This window comes from Sturnira hondurensis, unplaced genomic scaffold (genome assembly GCF_014824575.4).
Source record: "Sturnira hondurensis isolate 20B ecotype Veracruz unplaced genomic scaffold, ASM1482457v3 Scaffold0021354, whole genome shotgun sequence".
Classification (NCBI taxonomy): Eukaryota; Metazoa; Chordata; class Mammalia; order Chiroptera; family Phyllostomidae; genus Sturnira; species Sturnira hondurensis.
In genome coordinates this window covers 6,608,470-6,633,004 of record NW_028093985.1, presented here as the reverse complement: position 1 = coordinate 6,633,004, position 24,535 = coordinate 6,608,470, and the positions used below count along the sequence as shown (strand labels likewise).

The window sequence follows — 24,535 nt, the reverse complement described above, 5'->3', positions numbered from 1 at the left end:
GTATAGCTGTTGCATACAAAGCGAGTGAGCAAGTAGAGTAATGAATCTGCACTAAATTTTGTGTTAAGCTTGAACCTTCCTCCTTGGAAGCCATTGGGATGATTCTGAAGGCCCCAGTTATGGGCAACCAGTGATTGGCAGTTTCATCACGACAATGCACCCGCTGATGTATCATGTTGCATGAAGAGTATTTTGGTGAAACATTAAATTACCCAGGTGACTCACCCCCCTACAGCCCAGAGTTGCACCCTGCAACTTCTGACTTTTCCTCAAATTAAAATCACCTTTGAAGGGAAGAGATATGAGTGTCAGTGAGATGGGGCAGCTGATGGCAATTGGGAGAACAGTGTGAGGTCCCAACATGCCTTCTTTGAAGGGGCCTGAGGTGCCATTGTCTATGTACAATGTTTCTTGTACCTTGTATCTTCTTAAATAAATAGCCGTATTTTTCATAGGGCATGGCTGGATACTTTCTGAACAGACCTTGTCTACTTAAGAACTTACTGGTATTCTTAAAGTTCATGTATGTATTTGATTATAAGTTGTGTTAGCATAACAAAAGAAAGTTTTATTAAAATACTCCTTGTCTTTAATCATCTTTAACCTCTATTTTTAAAATCTTTTCATTTTATTCTGCATGCAACTTACTCTGTTTGTACAACAGCCACCCTTACAGATTACAGGAACTATTCTTCAGCAGGGACGAGTTGCTGAATGTTACGACCATCCGTGTGCTGATTCCAGAGTTTTCACACGGATTTGTTTGGCGGTGCCCAGTCACTCGATTGCATTTCTGAGCAGGGTTGTAAATCTTGTTAAAACCAATAAAAATATAATTTCAGAATGTTTCAGAAGCAATCTCTCACTTGAGTCACTTGAGTCTTCAAGGTTTTCTGCTTCTACTTTCTTCTTTCTAAAGTGCAAAAAGGATTCAGCTAAAACAATTTTATCTTAAATATAACTTTTTTAATTACAAAAAGTAATACATGATGACTTGAAAGAATTTAGAATATGTATAAAGATAAAAAGAAAAAATGGGACCCAAAATTCCATTATCCACAGATAAAACATGATGAACATTCTAATGTATTTCTTTCCTTTAAATAAATATGAATCAAAATATTAGCTGGCCTATTTTGGAGGGTGGCTGAAGAATTTCAAATAACTTAAATATTTTTATATATATCTATTTCATTTATTTATATATTTATCTAAGATATTTATTGAACTTTTCAAATACTTTCTCAAAAGTTATCCCAATTCTCAGCCCTGGTTGGTGTAGCTCAGTGGATTGAGCGCGGGCCTGTGAACCACACAATTGCGGTTCGATTCCCAGTCAGGGCACATGCCTGGGTTGCAGGCCAGTTCTCAGCAGGGGACTCATGGGAGGCAACCATATATTGATATTTCTCTCCTTCCCTCCCTCTCTAAAGATAAATAAATAAAATCTTTAAAAAAAAGTTATCCCAATTCTCTACAGGGTGACTATGAAATGTTGTGATTATAAGCAAAAAATTGGCCAATTTGTCTAGTTGAGAATCCAAAAATAAATTAACGTGATTTAGATATAATAAAAAATTCAAATGTTTGTATGTTTTAATTTTATTTTCTCCTTTTTACAAAGATAATATGTGGCCACTGTACACAAATAAAATAACACATATAAGTATTAAAATAATTAACATTTGTTCAGTGCTTTCTATGTGCCAAACACTGTTCTAAGAGTTTTGTTTATATTAACTCACTTAATCCTCACAAGAACTCTGTCAAATCGGGACTATTACTTATTATTTTCATTTTACAAGTGCGAAAACTTAGGTGTAAAGAAGCTAAGTAATTTGCTTGAGGTCTTGGTTTACCAAGAAAACCATGCCAAACTAGCATGGTTTTCGTTTGTTCTTTGAGTTGTTTATTTAAATAGGAAAATGATGATGATAAATTAGGGCCTTGCCATGGAGACATTATGTCTTCATTTCAGGAAACAATGATAGTCCCACACGATGTTCCTGTGAGTGAGAGAGGTAAAGGAGGAGGGAATGCACATTTCAGAGCATCTGGAGCTGACTGAACCCAGGGGCCGGGAGGACAGGCTATGGGTTACGACCAAGGACATACAGCTACCAAACGATGGAGTGGAGATCCAACCTCAGAAAGGTTTTTTCCAGAGCCCACACTTAACCAGTCCCTACATCTTTTTTTTTAATATTCTATAAAGTGTAAAAATTAAAGGTATCAAGAAGAAAGCCAAAAGTCTTCTGATTCCATGACTCAGGGATAACAACTGCCAGCACTTTGGTAAACATATTTCCAGACCCTTTTTGATGCAAAGTTCAAGTACAGCTGATCTAAGTTTAGCAAATGTCTTATGATCCTCTTGGAACATGAAACCATGGGAAGCCTGCAAGAAACTACTTCAAGGCCATTTCTCACTGTCTCCATATCTTCCAGGAGGGTGTCATCAGAGAGTTTCTCATCCTCTCCCAGGTTCTGAAGAGGTATGATATTTTCTGCCTTCCCCTCTGTAATGCAATTATGATGTTAACTACCCAAAATTAGGTCAAATGTCACAGGTTAAGGGCACAGTTCCCCACAAGACTGCCCTAACTTCAGACACCAGCCACTAGCTCAGGGTTTTCCAGGATGCCCACACTTCTGACCAACTAGCTACAAATTCAGGAGTTCCCTCTACGCCTTCAAGTTTGATAATTCACTAGAACAACTCATAGAACTCAGAAAAGCACTATACTTATTATTATAGTTTTATCATAAAAGATACAACAGGATTAGCCAACAGAAGAGACGCATAGGGCAAGTTCTTAGAAGAACTTCAGGGTCAGGAGGGTCCCATGTCCTTCCCATGTAAAGCTTCCTTGTTTCAGAACATGTAGCCCTCCTATACATTAGTGTATGATTACCAAGCAGGGAAGCCCACCTAAGCCTCTATGTCCAGAGTGTTTACTGGGATTTCTTTTTGTAGGCACGATTGATTGAATCATTATTGAGATGACAGAACTCAGTCTCTCCCCAGAGGTTGGGCTGATATCACCTGGATCAAAGCCCCAATCTTTTAATTACATAGTTCATATTTTCAGCTGGCCAGCCCCCATCCTGAGGTTTTTTATTAGCATGAACTCAGGTGCCCACCATGAATAACAAAGATACTTTATCTCTTGGACAATTTCAAGAATTTGGAGGTTACCTCCCAGGAACCAGAAACAAAGGCCAGCCACTGTTCTTTATTATATAACCACCCCTCCCCCACCCCTTAGTGTACACCTGCAGGCTATAAAACTCCTAGCTGCTGGAAGCAACAGGATATTCCACTACTCATGTTGCATTGTCTCTTCCTTTCTGTGTTGTTCTGTGGGACAAGGGACAGGGGGAGCTGGCACCTTTGCTGTTCCTGCTTTTGCTATCTATGTAAGTAATTAGCTGTTTAATTTTTTTTAAAAGCTTAACTCTAGCAAACCTTTTAGTCTTGCTTGACCTATCATTTACAGAAATAAGGAAATCCCAGGAGGACAATTATGATGAATTAGGCGTTTAATTTGTTTTATTAGACATTTTGATTTATAAGAACACTCAAATGGAGCTATTCAGTGGGCTAGAGGTGAGACTGAAGTACGACAGAGAAGACAGTAAGTTGTGCAGTGGCAATGATTAACAGCAGGGGGGAGGTGGTGTTCTCTACATTGCCAAAGAAGGCAATGTAGAAAACCAAATGGTGAAGGACCGCTCTGGTACCAGCTCAGACTTGAGTAGTCCTAAAATCTTTGACTAAAAAGTGACTTCAAGGGTCTTATATCCAACCACTTACATAATACAAACATCTTTCCTACATCATCCCAACAATTGGCCAAACAGCTAGTTTCTGCTTTAGCACATATAATGATGAAGAGCTAAGTCCATGATTGGGCAACCAATTCTATTAATACAGACCTGAGAGTGAGTGGCTCTGAATATCAAGATATTTTATACAGGGTGTTCAGGATGTCTTGCTCAAGAGATGCAATTTCAGCATAAAATTGAAAAATGAAGAGTGGGAAGATCTTAGGCATATGTTTTACAGGTGGCAAAGGCCCTGTATTTGGAACAATCCAGAGTGGCTTTGGGCGTGTGTGGCAGTAGGTGGTTTCCTTACCCAACAGCCATTGCCTCTCCTTCCTCGCTGTGAGAGCTCTAATTTTGTTTGGATACAATATGTAGACTCAGGGGAGGAACCATCATTTGTATAAGTGAATCATAAAAATCTTGTTTCAAACTGTCAGTGATTGACTTAGGGATGGGCATGCAACCCAGTTCTGCCCATGAGACATGAGAGGACATTTTCTGGGGGCCTCCTGAGAGTTTTTCCTCTTTGGTAAGAAACAGGCATAAGGGAGAAAATTCCTCAGTCTTTTTCCCTCCCTTTCTGTTTTGGATGTTCTTTGTGAGAATGTGATGCCTAGCAATCCAATAGTCTTTTGAAAACCAGGAGACAAGAAACCAGGTTTAAAAGGCAACCATTAGGTGGGATTTCTGTTCCTTGCAGTCGATATACTAACTCACACACTAACAATGGGGGCTGGGTGGATGGTAATCAAGGTAAGAAAGGTTGGCAGGGGCCTACCAGGCAGTGCCTCTTAGGCCAAGACATGGAGTTTGGATTTCATTCTGAGGGTAAGACATTTTAGCAGATGATACAATACAATCAATACAGTCATATCTATATCTATATATTCATATTTATCATGAATGTAATTCATTATGAAAATAAAAGAGCAGATATTGGCTAAAGTTGTATTTACCATTTCCATCTTAATTTTTAGAGGAATTCGTATTTAGAATCAGATTAAAAGAAATAAAGAAATTTTTAAAACTGCAAAAATAACTCATGAAGTATCTTGGCTGAATCTCCCAAATGTTAGCGATCTTTATTCTGACCTCTTAGTTTTGGAAGAACCTTTAACACAGTTTCCAGGCACCGTGCCAGCCCACTTCAGCCACATCAGAGTCTCTACCAACTATGTTCTGCCATCTTAAACCTCTATCTCTCTTTGAAATAGCCCCAATTTTTTACCTTAGTCTTCTTTGATAGTAAGGCAACTTCCTTTCGTAGGGCTGTTGTTCATCCAGGAGGTCCTTTTGCCCCTAACTGGCACCAAAAGAATCACAAAATAAGGTAGCTCATTTAAAACATTTTCCTCATGGTTGTCTCGTTCCCCCATTCATGAAGAAGATTATTGGGTTACCATGACAATCAGCTTCCACAGCATTGCATTCTCAGTAACTGTATTGGTGCAGCACAAGCTTTACTCTGTGTTCTTCACTGTAGTGCTCTGAAGATCTGCATCTTTTCCCAGCCTGTTCTATGTAACTGTTGTTTACAACAACCAAACAACCTAGTAGTTAAGCCAGATAATTTTTTCAAAGGCACCATATCCCCTTCTTTTCTGAATATTTTTAAAAAATCTACACATATAGTTGTATAATCATTTTCTTTTAGCACCAAATGAAAGCTATCTTATATGCTCTCTGGAATTATATTTGCATCTCTTTAACCATATTTAGAAAACAAATAATGAATTCACGGTAAAAATCAGAGCAAGGAAAGTTCTATGAGATTATTTCCCATGTACTCCATGTCATGCATTCCTGCGAATAATTCTCTAGTGTCCCTCCCTCCATCACTCCTCAACCCTCTGGTTGCAGACACACAGAAGAGCAAAAATTGTCTTTGTCATTGCCTTTGAGATGCCACTTAGACTCCAACCTTGAGATTATTAACTACCCTATTTCTGTTCAGAACATTATTGATAATAGTGAAGGATGGTTTTGAACAAGCTGAACACTTTTCACCAGCACCCAATATCTGCTATATTGTAGGGGATGTGGGATGACTTTGGGGGACCAACAGGATGAATTTGGTTTCCCTACAACTCTTTCATTCTTTTCTTATTATTTTTAGTTTTTCCGGGTTACTTAGTTTCTTCATGTAACTATGTGGCACAAACTAGGAATCTTGAAATTTCTATTGTATGCAGAGATATCTTTTATTTCTACCTATGACTTTATTTGAAGCAATAGTGGTATTTTGGTCATTAAAAAAAGGGAACTTGAGACTCCTGGTCAAGATGAAGTTGTAGGTAAACATGCCTCACCTCTGTGCACAACTAATCAAAAGATACAACCAGACTACAAAACAAATTAAACCCCAGAATTGTCCAAAAATCAAGCTGTATGGAAGTCTGACGACCAAGGATTAAAGAGGCCACATTCATCCAGACAGGTAGGAGGAGCAGAGATGTCGAGATGTTTGGAGAAACATGGAGAGGCGAATGGGAACAGGCAGTCCCACATCCACGTGTGGTAGATAAAAAAAATGGAAGGGATACCCTGGGAGCAAGGGATCCTAGCCCCACCCCAGGCCAACTAGTGTAGGAAGACAAGTCCCTATCACTTCTGGCTATTAACACCAGTGTGGGGTGGGATGATGAAAGAAACTGTGTCCTCTTACAGGGTCTGAAACTGACTTAGGACTCATGCAGACTCACCCCCTCTGGAATTCAGCACCAGGGCAACAGCTGAGGGGCACTAGTGGCAAAGGGGGAGAAAGTGAAGGGCGAGTGGGGAGACAGCTTCCTCCTGGGCAAAGCTTCGGAGGCCAGGCAGCAACACTGTGCCCCCTGTGAGCCCTCTCCCACACAGCACAACAGAGCAGTGACACACGTAGCCCCACCCTGGCGATTAACAAGGCTCCGCCCCAGACAACTTCATGGGTATGCTAAGATAGGAAGTCAAAGCAGCTCTACCCAATATACAGAAACAAACACAGGGAGGCTGCCAAATGAGATGAAGAAATAAAGCCCAAATGAAAGAACAGAACAAAAATCCAGAAAAAGGACTAAATGAAATGGAGATAGCCAGCTTATCAGATGCACAGTTCAAATTACTGGTCATCAGGACGCTCCAGTAATTCACTGGGTACTTCAGAGGTATAAAAAAGTCCCAGGCAAAAATGAAGGTTGCGTTAAGTGAAATAAAGAAAAATATACAGGGAAATAACAGTGGAGGGGATGAGCCTGTGAGTCAAATTGGAAAATGAGGCAGGAAAAAGCACTCAATCAGAAGAGTAGGAAGAATAATGAATTCAAAAATACGAGGATAAGCTTAGGAACCTCTGGGACATCTTTAAGCATACCAATATCTGAATCATAGGGATGCCAAGAGGAGAAGAGAAAAAGCAAAAAATCAAAAACTTATCTGAAAAAAATAATGAAACAAAATTTCCCTAATTTGGTGAAGAAAATAGACACACAAGTCCAGGAAGCACAGGGAGTCCCAAACAAGATGGACCCAAAGAGGACCACACCAAGACACATGATAATTAAAATGCTAAAGGTTTGGACTTCCGCCAAGATGGAGGCATAGGTGGAAACACTGTGCCTTCTCCCACAACCAAGTTTGAATACAACAAAGGTTTGGAGAACTAGGACACACCCAAAGACCAGAAAACTGAATTATACGGAAGTCCGACAACTACGAACCGTTCAACGGGGACGGTAAGAGAGGTGGAGCCAGCAGCGGAGCTGGGTCGGGCAAGACAGATCCCCCGACCTAGGCGCGAAGGCAGCCTGGAACCAGTTGGGGTGCAGGGCAGACTGACCGCGGTCGCACATTCGCGCACAGTGAGACGGACCATGCAGGCCCCAGGGGGCGGACCCAGTGGTGGAGGGCTGATGGCACACTTGCGTGCAGTGGAACGAAACATGTGGGCCTGGTGACGGTGGTGGCTGCAGTGCCGGTGGGGGCCGTGGCGGCAGACGGGACACAATTGTTCCTCTTTGACCCGCCCCCACATACAACGTCACAACCCAGCGACTTGGTTGCCCTGCTCTAGTGAACACTTTAGGGCTCCGATCCTGCTACGGAACAGGCACGAACAACCCAAAAGATGGTGCAAGAAGAACTCAAAGTCCCAGAGCCAATAACTCTAAGCGACCAAGAAATTGCCAGCCTCTCAGAAGCACAATTCAAGACACTATTTATCAGGATGCTCACAGAACTGGTAGATTATAGTCACAAATTAGAGGAACATATGAAGGCTAAACTAATTGAAATGAAGGGAGATGCACAGGAAACCAATAGTGATGGAAAGGAAACTGGGACTCAAATCAATGGAATGGACCAGAAGGAAGAACAAAACATCCCACCAGAAAGGAATGAAGAAATGAGAATTCAAAAAAATGAGGAGAGGCTTAGGAACCTCCAGGACATCTTTAAACGTTCCAACATCCGGATTATAGGGGTACCAGAAGGGGGAAAGAAACAGCCACGAGTGGAAAACTTATTTGAACAAATAATAAAGGAGAACTTCCCCAGTCTGGCAAAGGAAATAGACTTCCAGGAAATCCAGGAAGCTCAGAGAGTGCCAAAGAAGTTGGACCCAAGAAGGAACACACCAAGGCACATCATAATTACATTAGCCAAGACCAAAATGAAGGAGAGAATCCTAGAAGCAGCAAGGGATAAGGGGACAGTCACCTACAAAGGAGTACCCATCAGACTGTCAGCGGATTTCTCAAAAGAGACCTTACAGGCAAGAAGGGGCTGGAAAGAAGTATTCCAAGTCATGAAATCCAAAGACCTACAGCCAAGATTGCTTTATCCAGCAAAACTTTCATTTAGAATGGAAGGACAGATAAAGTGCTTCTCAGATAAGGTCAAGTTCAAGGAGTTCATCATCACCAAGCCCTTATTATATGAAATGCTAAAGGGACTTATCTAAGAAAAAGAAGATGAAAAATATGAACAGTGAAAGGACAGCAAACACACAGTTATTAACAACCACACCTAAAACAAAAGCAAACCAAGAGGACAGCTAGATCAGGAGTGGAACCATAGAAATGAAGAACACATGGAGGGTTAGAAACAGGGGGGTGGGAGGAGGAGAAGAGGGGAGAAGGCACAGAAAATAGCATAGATGGTAGGTAGAAAGTAGATGGGGGGAGGGTGAGAATAGTGGGGGAAATATAGAATCTAAAGAACTTGAGACATGAGGTTATAAACTAAGGGGGGGAGAATGGTGGGGGAGGGAGTGTGCGGGTGGAGGGGAATGAAGGGGGGGAATAGAACAACTGTAATGGTATAATCAATAAAATATATTAAAAAATAAAAAAATGCTAAAGGTTTAAGACAAAGAGAGAATCTTAAAAGCAGCAAGTGAAAACAAAGTTACCTACAATGGAGTTCCCATAAGTCTATCAGCTGATTTCTCAAAAGAAACTTTGCAGGCTAGAGGAAACTGGCAAGAAGTATTAAAAGTGATGAAAAGCAGGGACCTACAACCAAGATTACCCTACCCAGCAAAGTTATCATTTAGAATTGAATAGCAGGTAAAGTGCTTCCCAGACAAGATAAAGCTAGGAGTTCATCATCACCAAGCCATTATTATATTAAATGCTAAAGGGAATTATGTAAGAAAAAGAAGATCAAAACAATGAACATTAAAATGGCAACACATTCACAACTATCAATAATTGAATCCAAATAACAAACTAAGCAAACAGCCAGAACAGGAACAGAACCATAGGCATGGAGATCATTAGGAGGGTTATCCCCTGGGAGCAGGAAGGAGGAAAATGGGAAAGATACAGCACAAATGGGAGGAATTAAGCAGCACAAATGTTAGGTAAAAAATAGACAGCTGTTAAGAACAGCATAGAAAATGGAGTAGTGAAAGAACCTTTATGCATGACCCATGGACACGAACCAGGCAGGGGAATAGCTGGAGGGAACAGGGGTACCAGGTGGAGGAGGGAAAGGGAAAAATTGGGACAACTGTAAGAGCATAATCAATAAAATATCTTAAAAATAAAAAGAGGGAAGTTGGAAAGGAGTTGCTATTATCTAATATAAGCAATTAAAAATAAAATCTGGCTTTTACTGTCTTTCCTGCAAAGTTTTTCTCTCTTAGATGTCTTTTCATTGAAAAAGGCATACCTTATGACCAATCTATGAACACTCATTGAATATTGCCATCTCCTATTAAGGGCATGGAAGTAAACTCTGTAACTAAAACAGATGCCTTCGCCCACAGTTTCTAAAATCAGAGGGTATTCATAAACCTCTTCACAAATTTTCAGAGTGTAGTGGGAAACAGGAACTGTTAAAATTTTGAAACTCTACCAAAGTACTTTCTGCCTCTTCCGGTAAAAAAAAAATTACTCTCTAGGAAGCTCACTATTCTAAAAAACATACAAAGCAATTAGGGTTAGAAATTCACAGCTAGCATTTGGGATACCTCAGCCCAGTTTTAGGAGAAAAGGTATTTTACTTTTTGATGAAAAACCATAGAACAATGGTTTTTCCATAGTTTTGGGGAGGAATGTTTTTTTGAGAGGAATCAAAGAATCCTCCCAAAATTGTATTAGGATTGTTTCAAGGAGGGAGAAAAAACATTTACTTTATTATTTTATTTCTGAGCAGAAATTCCATGAAACATAAAATGTCCTCCTTACTCCTTTGGGCACATGGACATGTAGATTCCCTGATACACTAAATCCCCATACAAACTACAAAAAATTGAACAATTATTGGCAGAATTTTCTACATTAAAAGCAGAAGCTGAAGTTAAATAATCACATAAACTTTGAATAATTATATTATAATGAACCATTAAATTTATATAGGAAAAAGATTGCTCTCAGTTTTCAGCTAACAAAAGAGCAGTTGAGAGGCTATCGTGTAGCTTCGAAAAGTAGAAACTCTACCTGAGCAACATAAAGGCAGGGAGGCAGCTGATATGCCGCTTTGACAGTTGGGTAAAGATGAGGGGGAATAAGTTTGTAAACCAGAAGTGATGATAAAAGGGTAGAATGAAGTGTTTGATAATGATAAAGTGAGCTTTACTTAACAGGGACAGAAAGAGCAGGAAAGAGAGAAAAGTAATTTAGTTCAGAAAGGAAATAATCTGTATTTCAATTTGCAACAGCCAAGGGATGGCATTTGAAGGATGACAGTTTTATTGTTAATATTTTATACATAAGAAGCTCCATTCATATGAAAGACAAATTAGTACAAGTCTCTATCAATATAATACATATATTAAACTATCAAACAGAATTTTGTTCTTTATTAACCTGTTATAACCCTAAAAAACTATTTTTAGTATTTCAAATTACAAGCAAGATCATGATTTTATAATGTGAAGATAACCCAAAGCCTGACTTAGTTACAGGTTGGTCCTATTTTGTCAGGTGTCCTTTAAGGATGGGCTCCTAGCTTGATCAAGAAAATGTAAGTGCAGAAAGCTGTAAAACCAATATTCCTCACTTAGGAATCATGTTAGTAGTTCAACATTAAAATCATTTTTGAAGAGCCACACCTGGTGTAAATTCTGTAGTGTTTAGCTTTTTTTTATTCACCTAAACTGCATTGATATACATTTATCGCTCTCCTAATAATCACTTTAAAGGTTAGTAAACCTATCTCCTGGATTTTTGAGGTCACTTCAGAATTCAAGTATTTTGTCTATTGTCAAATGATGTGTCTGAATTTTGGTTTGGAATACATGGTATTTATAGATGGAATACATGGTATTTACATGGTATCTATACACGGAATTTATAGACTAACTCTGAAATAGCAATGGCCTTTGGCATTACTAGTAATTCTATTTCTGGGTCATGACTCAAAATCAAAGTTCATTATTTACACGTACCTAATAAATTATCAAAAATAATAAAGACATTTTAAAACTTTGCAGAAATTGCAATTTGAAAAGCAGTCAAATATAGTTTAGTATACACACAACACATACAGGTAGTAAACCTATAAATAGCTGTTCACCCTTATTTACCATGTAGGAAATGAAAATCAGCTTAAGAGGCACTGTAATTATATAGCTCAAACTAAGGGAGACAAAAGTAATCTAAATGTGCTTGTGTTAATATTCAAAACTAAAAAACGCATTTGGTTTTTCTTATTTTTAATTTCCATAAACTGGAACACATATTCTTGACAAACCAGAATTGAGAGGGTATACTGGCATCTGCTATACCTATAACACTTAGGAGTGAACTTTCCTAGTTAAGATTGACTCATTATTCAATATCAAAATTGGATAAGTAAAAACACTTACATCATTTGATAGCCTTTTCCCCCATTAATTATTAGTCTTTATAACATTATAACATTTGTTCATTGCTCCGCTCTTTATTCTTTCCTAATTTAAGTAACCACTAAGTGGGGCGGGGGGAGTTTTAAAATCTCCTATGTCTGGAACTGGCATTTAATAACTCTTTCGAAAATCAAGGTGATTTTTCTCTAGTCTTGTTAGAAATAACCTATCACTAGTGATCAGGGTTTCCTCCCACATTTCCGTGCTAGGGGACTTAAAAAGTCCGGGGATGCTGCTTAACAGAGGTGCGAGTGGGAGAGAGGATATCACCCGCTTGACACTCGGGCACTGTTGCTATGAATGATTCACTCGCGTTTGGCACCCGTGCTGCAAGGAAATCGCCGCCGCTTCCTTCTCCAAGCTCCTTTCGGCATGTCTCCTGTGCTTTGGCCTTTAAGGAGAATCGAGAACAGGTGGGCACAGAGGAGCTCGCTGAATTCTCCTCCCCCTGCTCCTTCCCTAATTTAGCAGTACTTCCGGCCGCGTGACATCATCCCCCGCACCCGGGTGACGTGAGCGGCGGGTGACGTGTGTGCGGAGAAGAGCGCGCTGACGTTGCTATTTAAAGGTCCTCCTGCGAGGAGGATGGAGACATAGCGTGAGCACCTGGTGTGGGGTGCGGAGGAGGCTGTGGCGGCCCGGAGTGGGGCCAGGAGCCAGCGGAGGAGCAGAGCGCACGGGCCGCCCGCCACCGGCCACTAGGGGAGGGGGACGGAAAGGAGGGAAGGACGGACGAACGGACTTGAGGGCCGAACTAGCTCCCACGAGGACCGGCTCGGGACCACCATCCTCCCCGCAGCCTCCTCCTGCTGCAAGCAGGGCCCTGGGGACGTGTCAGCGCCTCTGTCCCTCGTGCCTGGCTGCAGTCCTGGGCTGCCTCTGGCCTCCTCCCTCGAGCAGGGGGAGGGACCGCTCTTGCCCCCGTTCTCCCCGCCCCGTCTCCACCCTCCCCTCCGCAGCCAGCTCTGCCGCCGTGCTGGGCTCGAGCGGGCGGCGCTGACCCGGGAAGGGGCGCCCTCCGCTCTGAGACAGTCCGGTGCAGGCAGAGGCAGCGCAAGGCTTCAGGGCCGCCTGGGTCGCCGTTGCGCTGCAGAGCGGGAGCTGGAGGCCGAAGGAGGCGGGCGGTGATAGAAGTGTGAGGAGGCGGCGGGCCCCGGGACTGTAAGGCGGAGCGAGGCGGCGGCGGAGCGTGAGGGGCTAGGAGCTGGGGTGGGGGCGCTGGAGCAGCGGTTCTCCCTCGGCTTCGAGCCCCACTCTTCTGCCCCCAACGCGGAATTAGCCTCCTGCCTTGACTCGGGCGGGCTCCCATCGACACTTCAGCTCCGTCCTCCACCTCTCTGCCCGCCCAGGAGCTGGGGGCAGGGTGCCGGGGGCAGCGTGGGGCTCGGCTCTCTGATTCATTCATTCTCCGCCGACGGGAGCCTCGGACCTGCTGTGCTCTGGAGAGGAGGGAAGAGTGGGCAGCAGTGAATGAAGGGCCGGGTGGAATCCGGGCTCCATTGTGCTCGGCAGCGGGAGGCGGGAAGGGGCTGAGGGAGGTGGGATCGGCCCCCTCCCCCTGCTCTCCGGCGTGCGCTGCGCCCCCAGCCTGCTGCCAGCCTGGAAATGGCTCCGTTTATTCTCCTCCGGAGAATGAATCGATTCTGCCCAGCCTTGTCTTCCTCCTCCCCACCTCTTCTCTGCTCCGAGTCTTAGGAGGCGAACACATTCAAAAGACAGATTCCAATGTGGAGTGCTTTGCACGTTGCGAGCTGCCGGGTTTGCACTTCGAGATTTTTTTTCTATATAGCTTTTTCTAATGTGAGTGCAGGGGAGCGGTGACATTACTGCTTTAGGATTTTTATTTTCTCGTAGGACTCTCTATAAAGTGCACGTCGCATTGGGTTGCACGCTCCACCCCCAGGACCTGGTGTGGTAGAGAAATTTGAACCCGCAGCCTTAGTAGCACCGAAAAGACCGAGTTACCTGGCTCTCCATGAGCGGAGAAGAGCGAAATGACCACAGAACTCATTTTTTATAGGACTCGGTGAAGCTGGATTCTGCGTTTTCCGATGCGTAGACTCATTTTGTGGAATAGAGTTAACCGCTGTCTCCTCCGCGCAGCATTTTAACTCTAATAATCAAATGCCACCTCTGTTCGAACGTTTTGGTATTTACAAGAGAGAGATCATTTTACATAAGGGAACTAATTGAATTGTCGGCATTACTGAAATACCTCCAGAAAAGGACCTCGGGGGGTGGAAAAGCAACTGCGAAATAGACGGAGAAATTCCCCTGAAAGTTATTCCGTAGCATAACAGCAGAAACTTCAAAGCAAGTTTTCACTGGGCAAAATGGGGTAAGGATTTTTACAGCTTTGAGCGTGTGTGTGTGTGTGTGTGTGTGTGTGTGTTACTGAGTCGTGGTGGTGATTCTCCGTGCTTTATGTGTTCACATGAATTTACCACCTTGCTAAGCGGTCCGTACTTTAAAAAGTATAGGTATGTTAACCTTTTGACAAGTGTTTTGTTTGTTTGCTTTTTTGTGGTGTGACACCGGAGGTCATAATAAACATACATTAATGCTTTTTAAGAAGACAACACACTCTGCACTTGTCAAACTGCCACATCAGTTTGTAGTCAGAATCGTGTTTTCTTAGGTTTTGTTGCTGGTGGCTTCTAGAAAAGTACAGTACTGCATTCTCTCAGTACTTTGAGAATAATCAGTAGCACAAAGAAACAGTTGTGAAGTAATGAGTGGTTAACTACAGTCCTCAAAAATGATCCAATGTAAATTGTTGCCCTCACTGTGCCCTCTGCTTTGCCCTTGACTATCCAAAGCTAACATGTGCCGAGTTGATTTATTGGGACATGAGAATGACAATCAGAAAGTCTTACTGATGTCATCTCCACAGTGCTGGTGCACTTGGTAAGAAGTCAGAATTTGACTAGGAAAAAAGCTTTTTATTGAAGGAACTTGTTCATTTCCTCTGTTGTTTACTCAGGTCTTCAGTTTGTGTTAACAATGTCAGATCTTCACCTTCTTTCAGATCCAAAGTCAACTAAGAGTGCATTTTCCAACCTTTTATTAACTCTTGACTCAGTAAATTGATAAAATGCTAGTGATTTCCTAATTTATGCCAGAAACCCATCATATGTTAATGGAGTAATCCTGTAATCATTTCATTGACAGATTGTTGATGTGCTTGGTCAAAGAGAAACTTCTAGAATTTTCTCTCCTCTTCTTTGTGGTGATTGAAGAAACACACCTCAAATGTCATTAGGAGACAACGATAAAAAGGGTATACTTTGAAATCCATTATGACAGCATGGAGGTGTGCACACCTAAACTTACTTTCCTGAAACTTTTGGAGGAAAGTTCTTTGATACTACCCTTTATTTTGTAGAATTCGAAGTTTATTACGTTGAACAAGTTTGAAAATGCAGAACATGTTGTAGGAGTCCTTCATCAGGAATTAATGAGAGTGATCATTTTAAAATTTAAATGACAGTTGATGAGAACATTTCTAACTTGCATGATTTGGGGCACTGCAAAGAGCAATTAAAATATCTCAATGTGCTTTGTAATCTACAGGAAATTACTTAATCTGTATAGACTCTATTTTCTTATCTGTAAAATGAAGGATTTAGATGAGTTAAAAAATTGTTTTCCAGATTATAAAAGTGAATTATTCTTTTTTTTCTCTTTCTATTTTGGTTACTAGTTTCTTGAAGTAAATTTTTCAAATGGAGAGATTGTTTTTGCTAATCAGTTTTTAAGCATGTAAGCTGAAAAATAATGGCATTTGAAAAATATTTTGGATGAATTGCACCAACTTTAATAAGAGAAAATACTGAAAAATACTATTCAAAACCTTTGAAACATGGCTTCTCTTGAGAACAGCTTTTCTGTCTAAAATACAAGGAAAAAAATCAAGTGGCAGTTTTTCACGTTGAAGGCTAAATTCTCTGTAGATGGTGGAGTGGTGGCATCATGGAAGAAAATTGGTTTTTTACAACCTTAAATCTGCATGAAAGCTCATCATTTTACCAAAGGAAGCTTGGGGTGAATTTAAATCTAAGGGGACTGGTATTTAATATCTGAAAACGAGCCCCCACACATAGCTCACATTTTAGATATTTCAGTGTAATTAAATTTGTTTACAAACTAATTTGTTTGCCCTTAATAAGTCTTAAAGGTAGAATAGAGAGGAAAAGGAGTGGTTATGGCATTATTTTCTAAACATCTCTGTTTGGGGCTGTGCCTGTTTCTCACTGATAGACTTGTTCAGGCAGAGTTGTCGAGAGAGGGTGGGTGGGTGGAATCAGAAGAGCGCACAGGCGTAGCCCCAAGTGTGGAGGTTTCTGCATTTGGTAAGTGTTTGTACCTGGTAAGTGTGGAGTGAGCATAGCCCTTTGCACCTATTTAAGACAAAAGGAGACAGAGCTTTAAATGGTCTCCAAAGTTGTACCCAGGCAATCATGAATTAACCTCCTCTAACAAGTACCTAAAATTTAATGTTGTAAGTCAAGAGTTTCACATTTTATGAATATATTTTTGACCAACATTATTATAATAATTTATCTTTGCCTTGATTACAGATAGAATTGCAGGTCTAGAGGCAAAGTTGAAGCAAAATGAATTATTTTTAAAGAAAATGAGTGATTAATTCAGGCAGAAATAAACTTGGCTCCTGTAATAGTAGTTTATCAACTATGGTGGAAACGGAAAAGAACAGCTGAAACTGACAGTTGGCCGAGTCTGTCAAAGTTTCTTGGATGCTGCCCGCACTGTTTTAATTAAGTGGAGGCAGTGGAATTATTGACTTGTGAGGTATGTGTATCAGACCCGCAAGAATTAGAGCAATTGATGTAGGTAAGATAAAGTCTATGAAAACTTTGAAGCCTGGGTGAGGAGCCCCTGTTGGGTATGACCCCCCAATCCTTCAGGTAGTATCTCATGATGAGAGCAGTGAGTCAGTAGCTATTTCAGAACTATTAGAGTAGAGAACAGAAACCAGGGAACTTCAGTGAGTTATTTCATGTTATCTTTTGTTTTGCTTAGCTCATATATTGGCATTTTAGTGCCACCAATGAAGGAATAGAAAACCCTCCCTCCCACTTCCCTAAAGAGTTAACGTGACTCTCTTTGCTCATGTGGGGTTGCTAATGCTGTTTCCCATGTATCTCACCTGCCTGTGGGAACCTTTGGAAACCCTCTTTTCTGCCTTTCCCTGGATAACTTCCTGAAGCATGGAAGTGGGTGCTGCTGCATTGCAACCTGAACTGAGTCCCTTTGCTCAGAGAAAACTGACACCTCCTCTTTCTGCCTTAGGCTAGTGGGTGCTGCTGTCTGGGAGCTGCTGTAGCGAAAATGAGGAAATCTTGATCCAGCACTGTAATGTGCACAGGTGTAGTTGCAAAGACAATCTTTTTTCTCCAAAACATTTTTAGTTATTGATTTGAGAGAGCAAAGGAGAGGAGGAGAGAAACATCAGTTTGTTGTTCCACTTATTTATGCATTCAGTACTTGATCCTTGTACGTGCCCTCACTGGGAATCGAACCTGAAACCATAGCGCCTCGGGACACCACTCCAACCAACTGAACTACCTGAGCAGGGCTACAAAGGCAATCATTTCTAACATTAGAGAAGTTAGATTCAAATCTTTAGTTTTTTATTTGTTTCCTTTACCAATTTTGAGCCCCTATCATATGGCATGTACAGCTCAGTGCCGCTGAGACAGAGACAGGAATACAGTCAAATGTATTCCTTCCTTCAGGGAGTTTATAGTTTAGAAGTTGGGAAGATAGTCCAGCCTAAAATCGAAAAGTACAGTGAAATGTCTAAGGAGCTATAGTGTAGGTTGTGGTTTCTCATAGGGGCACAAAAGGTGTGCCATTAGCTGCTGAGGGAAGGCTAAAAAAGCTGTTGTGGAGGAGTTAATGTATTAAATAATGAAGGGTGAATACAGGTGGCCTTGTAGACAAATGAGAGGGTATTTAAGGCAGAGACAATGGTATGATTATGCTGAGACATGGAACTACAAAAGTTTGGCATGATCAACTTGGCTTTTTAGGGTGTAGTAGCAAGGGATGGGCCTAGAGCCTTAGGCAGGGGCCACATTAGAGGGCCTCATAGACCAAACAAAAGCAGGTGTATTTCAAGCTTTTTTGGCAATGGTCCATTATAGTAAGACAGTTTTACCTCAAAATCTAGTGCACACGTATATAAATGATAAAATGTCAGGAAATAATACACTTTGTATGCTGCATTCTTGTTTTTCTATTCTATTTTTTAGAATAGAAAATGATGACAGTAACAACTGGTAATTTGAAAAACACTGCTCTTGGCTGTGGGAACCAGTAGAGGGTTTTAAGTAGAGTAGTCCCATGTAGGGTCAGGGAAAAAAGGTGAGAAAACAGTTTTAAAAACCATTTAAAATTTGGTTTTGTTGTGTCCTGTGGAATCACCAAGCCAGAGCAGTGAACCCTTTCTAGGTAGGGGAAGTGGATAGCTGGGCAGGCCCTGGAAAATTCCATGGTACAGGGAGGAAGGGATGGTGCTGAGTTTGTGTGGTTATCTGAGCAGGCCTTTTTCAGGATTAGGGTATTTCATGTGCGAAGGTAAAAATGTAGGAAATGGCATGGTATATTCCTAGCAGAGCTGCTCACTCAGGCCATGAAACTGAATTTGGGATTGTAAAGGAAGTCCTTTATAAGGGACTGTCTAGCTCCCATGCTAACTGCATGGAAACTAAGAGTGAGAACACTTTGAAAATTCTACCAAGAAGGCAATTAAGGGGTACTTGGAGTTGCCAGTAAGATTTGCCTTGTAAGTTGAAAAGGTATTTGTCTTGTGACACACAAAGTATTGTAATTTTGTATCTACCAGCATGTATTAGGAGGATATCAACCATAAGAAGAATAGAGAGCTTGCATATTTTGAAAAGAGGTCCCTCCCCGTTTTATTGAAATATTATTGCCACATAATATTCTATTACCTTAAGGTATAGTGTAGTGATACAACACATTATTTGTCAAATAATGACCATAGTAAGTCTAGTTATCATTCATCACTTTATATAGTTATAAATATTTTTTCTTGTGATGAGGACCTTATGAGAATAGGTTTATTTTTTAATATGTTATAGAATAATTGAGCCCACCCCACTCTTACTGAAAATTTGAAATAACTTTTTATGTTTGTTTTTTTTGAGATGACATATTATACATAGACAAGGACACTCTTGCTCCTTCCAAATGTCCTTTTTTCCTCCATCTATAACCTATTGTATCTATAATCTATTGTTCCATATAGTGAGGACTTTTAACTAGTTTCTTTTCCCTTTTATTTCTTTTTGTTCTTGTGAGTCTGTCCTCTTTTCTCTTGTCCTGGTTATGTGGACAGGGATAATAGCGATGGACTTTTGGCATTTCTTCCCTGGCTGCAATGCATTTACCCGCTAAAGGTAGTGGGATGATTTTTTTAAAAAAGATTTTGTTTCTTTATTTTTAGAGAGAAGGGAAGGGAAGGAGAAAGAGAGGGAGAGAAACATTAATGTGTGCTTGCCTCTCACGTGCCCCCTACTGGGGATCTGGCCTGCAACCCAGGCATGTGCCCTGACTAGGAATCAAACTGGTGACCCTTTGGTTTCCCAGCCTGTGCTCAATCCACTGAACTATACCAGCCAGGGCGGTAGTGGAAAATTTTTAAGCCCCCTGTCACCCTCAAACTTCTGTCTTCCTGACTTTGCTCCCATAATTTCCTCCTTACTTCCCAGCTTCTGTTTGCTTCAGTGTTGGGATTGGCAGCGTTCATCAGAGCCCGCTTCTAACATCCCCCAAAAAATTGAAGGAGGAAGAGAAATTTCTTTTCCAAATCTGGTGGTGATGGGATGGGTAGGCCATCCATTCTCAGCTGACAGGTAACATGATCTCTACATGAGATAGCAAGTCGATTTAACATTGCCCAGATGTAGGAATATGATTTAAATTCATAAATAAGATATTTTTATAAAGTCGTTTTTAAAAAAACTACATTTGATTCTAGAATTTTAAAAATGAAAATAAAATCTTTCGAATAGTTTTTCATATTCAGGACACAAATCGAATGAGAGGAGGAGAATCGAGGTGATGGTACTTGAGCGTCTGTGCAAAGGTCTTAGGAGAACTGCAGAAACGAATCAGTGTTGACATTAATGGTTAATATAAACATGAACCATTGCTACATGTAACCCAGTGGTTCCATTAAGTATCTATGTGAGTTAACTTTCGGGAGGAGCAAAGACCATTAGAGTTGGGGTCTTTTGGGAGACTGTGGATGTGGTACATGGTGTTTCTGGCTCAGGCCTGAGGTTTTTATAAGAATGAAGTAGTGATTATGAGTAGCACATTAAGATGTGATTGTGTAATTCTTGAAAGCAAGGTATATTATGTCATTTTGATTAGTCATATCGTATAGACATTAATCTCTTAAAAACATCCTTTTGTTCCTATTTTTCTTTCTTCCACTTGTAATTTTTTTCTTTATTTTGATTTCCTGGCTCTTGAATAGAGCTATTAAACTTTCACAACAAATCTGCAAACCTATTATGAGCAAATACATGTATATACAAAAAAGTCCTTTTCAAAATATAAAGATATAAAGGGCGTGTTTAAGGGAATCTCTTAATTTTGGTTAAGTACTGTAATTTATTAGTTTCATAATTTTGAAATGAAATCACAATATAAATCTGATTAATGTGACTTTTATTTTGGGGGATTAGAGAGTCATGCAAGTTGATTTAGGCTGATTACCCAAAGTGTTATTCTTGGCATTTAAGATTGACAGATGAAACTACTTTTATTCATTGTTTGTAAATTAAGTTTAGTTTTAAATGAATATCTTATTAAAAAGGTGGTTAAATCTCCAAGGTTTAACCCCCCTACTGTCATGTGATTTTTTTTTTTTATGGACCTCTGGTGTTTAGTTTAAGTATTTATTTTTGTTATTTAGGATTAATCCAGTTCACTGGACAAGAGTAGGGAAAATGGGTTCCAAATGTTTAGGGTTTCCTGATATACTTTTTAAATGACTAAATATAAGACATTTTAAATAGCCTTATTTCTCAAGTAGGATACGTGTAGTTGAATGAAATGTGCAATTTTGCGTCTGTGTTGCACATTTGTAATGCTTCATGACCTGTGGGTTACCCCATAAAGTGCCCCTGTATTTCATGAAGTTGATTGTGTTCGTGGAATAAGCAAGAGATCAAAAAGACTTCTCTGTTAAGTTTTGAAAATTTAATTTAAGATTTTAGGCTCATTAAGTGTCCTTATTTCAAAGCAGTCTCCATGTGATGAAGGTGTATGGATTTTAGCCTGTCTGTAAGAACTGAGAAAAAATTTTCACATCTTATTGAATGCGCATTGTATGAGTATGTAAATTTTTTTTAAAAGCTAATCATTCAGTGCTCTTCAGCATGTAAATAAAATAGTATAGTAGCAATCTTAATTTTAGGTTAACAAATCTTAACTTTTATAGCCCACCTCTCTGTATGCTATAAAATTAGAAAATCCATTATCATTCTCTGTTAATAGAAACAGATTCATCAGTGAACTTATGCTGTGATTGTAGCTTGATTCTTTCTCACATTCCTCGTGAGTCTGATATGTTGGTCATTTGTATGCTCACTACTAAAATATCTGGGGGAAAAAGATGAAATTGAGAAGAGTCAGTGCTACTTGTTTTAAGCAACATTGTTGAGAGAAGGGGTTAAAATTATTGATATGTATGTCTTTTTTATGCTTTGCTTTTCCATCCACTATATATTATTTCTCATCTTCTTTTAAAAAGATTTTTGAAATCTGCTCCTTGTCTGGTAAGTATAATTTAGAATTAATCTTACAAGGACAAGTATAGTTTAGAATATCTTTTACATCTCTTTAGTGACCTTGCAAAGGAAAAGAAAAACAAACTTCTTCTTTTTCATGAGGTTCCCCCTACCCCCAACAATAATGGATTGTGAGGCCAGTATGGCTCTTGTGTAACTAAGAGAATTTTATTTTTTATTATATTATTTATTTATTTTAAATTTTAAAAAATATTTTTATTTATTTATCTTTAGAGGGAAAGGAGAGAGGCAGAGAAATATCAATGTATGGTTGCCTCTCATGTGTCCCCCACTGGGAACTGGCCTGCAACCCAGGCATGTGCCCTGACTGGGAATCGAACCTCGATCCTCTGGTTCACGGGCCCAAGCTCAATCCACTGAGCTACACCAGCCAGGGCAAGAATTTTAAATATATAGAACTAATATATGACTTAAGAACTGAATTTTGTTTACCCTTAACTATCTTTTCTCTTTTAAGGTAGGCTACTAGAGGAATGCAGAAAGTCGGTGTTTTCTTTCTTGTGTCAGAAAATACAATTACTTGTGAAATAAAAACATTTCAACCATCTAATCAGTATTTTCTCTTCATAGTACAGTTTACCTTTGCACTTTCCCTAGCTTAAAAAAATCACCGAATCCTTTAATACCTAATGCTAGCTTTAAAAAAAAGTTTTGCTATATGGACATTTTCTTTTATAAAACATGAAACTTTCCTATATTATTTTTGAAACGGGTTGACAGCCAGTTCCTCAAGGCAGAGCAGTTGTAAGAAATGAGAGGGCTTTTTGTAAAATTACCAAACAAGAGTCAGAAATTAAACTCAAACAAACACAACACTGTGCCGAGGAACTGCAGATACCAAAGCAGCTTTCATTACTTTATAAAGTCATTTTAAGTCATGCTTATTACATCCTGTCTCTGGGCACATCTAGATCCCTGTGTTCACATGCCTCAGAGACCAGACAGCTGTAGAAAGATGTCCTTGAATCCAGTCCTCCCGCCTCCACCCGCAGCTCACCCCATAGAAAGGCACGCTCCTAGTTTGTCCCTGTCTTTAGAAGGAGAGCCTTAGTAACAATGCACTGAGAGCGACAGCTCTCGTACAGACTTCCAGGGGCATCACACATTGCATTTCCTAGACACCATTTCATGGCATAGCATGCATGCAGTGTAGGCTGAGAGGATCCGGGAACTCAGATCCCATTTTGGTGTGTGGAAAATCCTGATTCCTAGCAACTGAGTATGTAGTCGGTTGTACCAGTTATTTTTTTGATAATTTTTTTCTGGGTAAATTGTTGGATTCATCCACCTTTACATTTAGTACACTCCACTCTTACCTAAGTTGTTATTGTCTTCCTTCTGTTCCATTTAAGTATTTATGAATAAGAAGTTTTGAGGGTTATTCTAAGGCTTTTTTTGAAGTTAGAATTTTCTGCCCTAGTTACTTTCAGTGTCCCCCATTAGGCTCTTAATAACAGTCTCTAGGAAATTATCTTAAGTGGATTTGACTATCAAAGAGCCAAAAGTACTCATTAGAAAATTTCTGTCAGTCTGTACATTACTAAACTTACATAGCACAATTATTTTGAGCCTGCTGTAATTTTTGAGTGTGCTTAGCTTGTCCCTTTACCTTTCTATGCTGTCTTTTGGCTCATTCATTTGTAAAACTGTCATTTTCTGTCCTACTCTGTTGTTATGAATCTCGGTCACATGACTTTTAACATTAAAATTCATGCACTTTGCTTAATCACCCTGCTGGCTCCCACAATGTGTACAGAATAAGGATTCCACCTACTCTTATTTACTCAGTACGGCCAGGGATCTGTATATGTTCAGTTGAATGAGAGGGCTCCCAAGTCACTGTTAAAACTCATCTGTCTCGAGTTCTGCCGATTAAGAAACAAAAAACTAGTTCTAGATTATATGGGCTGCCTTTTACCTTGTTCCACTGATAATATATAGAGTATAGTTGTTTGTTTTCATTGTTTTATTTAACATTTTATTAATGCCAAGTTAATATTTATTGCCATACCTATGGCTAGTACGATGGAAATACTAACACGTTAATTTACGTCATTGCTATTTAGTCTTATTTTGTGGCATATTAACATATTTTGAGTAATTAGTATATGATCTATGTGTAGTTAAACTAGAGACTATTCACATGGTAGAAAACTAGCCTGAAGAATGTTTTCAAAGATGGTACAGTGGTCAGTTAGAAACTAGGGTATAAAATTGCATGTTCTCTATGACTTCAACTATATAAAATAATTCTGTCTATGTATAAAATATTTTAAGGAAATTCTTTGAAGTGCTACCATATTTATTTCTGGAAGGTAAGAGTGTGAAAAAAAATTTTTTAATCTGAATTTTTTTGTTTTTCTGTGATGACTATATTAAGTATTAGAACTTCTCTTGGATTTTAAGAGTAAGGAATATTTTTAAAATGCTGTTATCTACAGTGCAAAGTTACAGTATTAATCCCTGTTCTGTATATAGACACATGTTTATATCAGTTTCAGCT

The 24,535-nt window shown here is 39.9% G+C and overlaps 1 protein-coding gene across 2 annotated transcripts in view; it reads left to right on the top strand.

Moving 5' to 3' along the window:
* The first annotated feature begins 3,337 nt into the window (after nt 1–3,337).
* HOMER1 (homer scaffold protein 1) overlaps nt 3,338–24,535 on the top strand; it is a 112,698-nt gene continuing 91,500 nt past the window's right edge. Inside the window, exon 1 of one of the 2 annotated variants that reach the window (XM_037032207.1) lies at nt 3,338–3,420. In XM_037032207.1, coding sequence (XP_036888102.1) covers nt 3,419–3,420 — 2 coding nt within the window. In that variant the 5' untranslated portion in view covers nt 3,338–3,418. Of the gene's footprint in view, nt 3,421–12,753; nt 14,499–24,535 lie in introns of those variants that run through there. The other variant, XM_037032206.1, reaches the window with a different exon arrangement.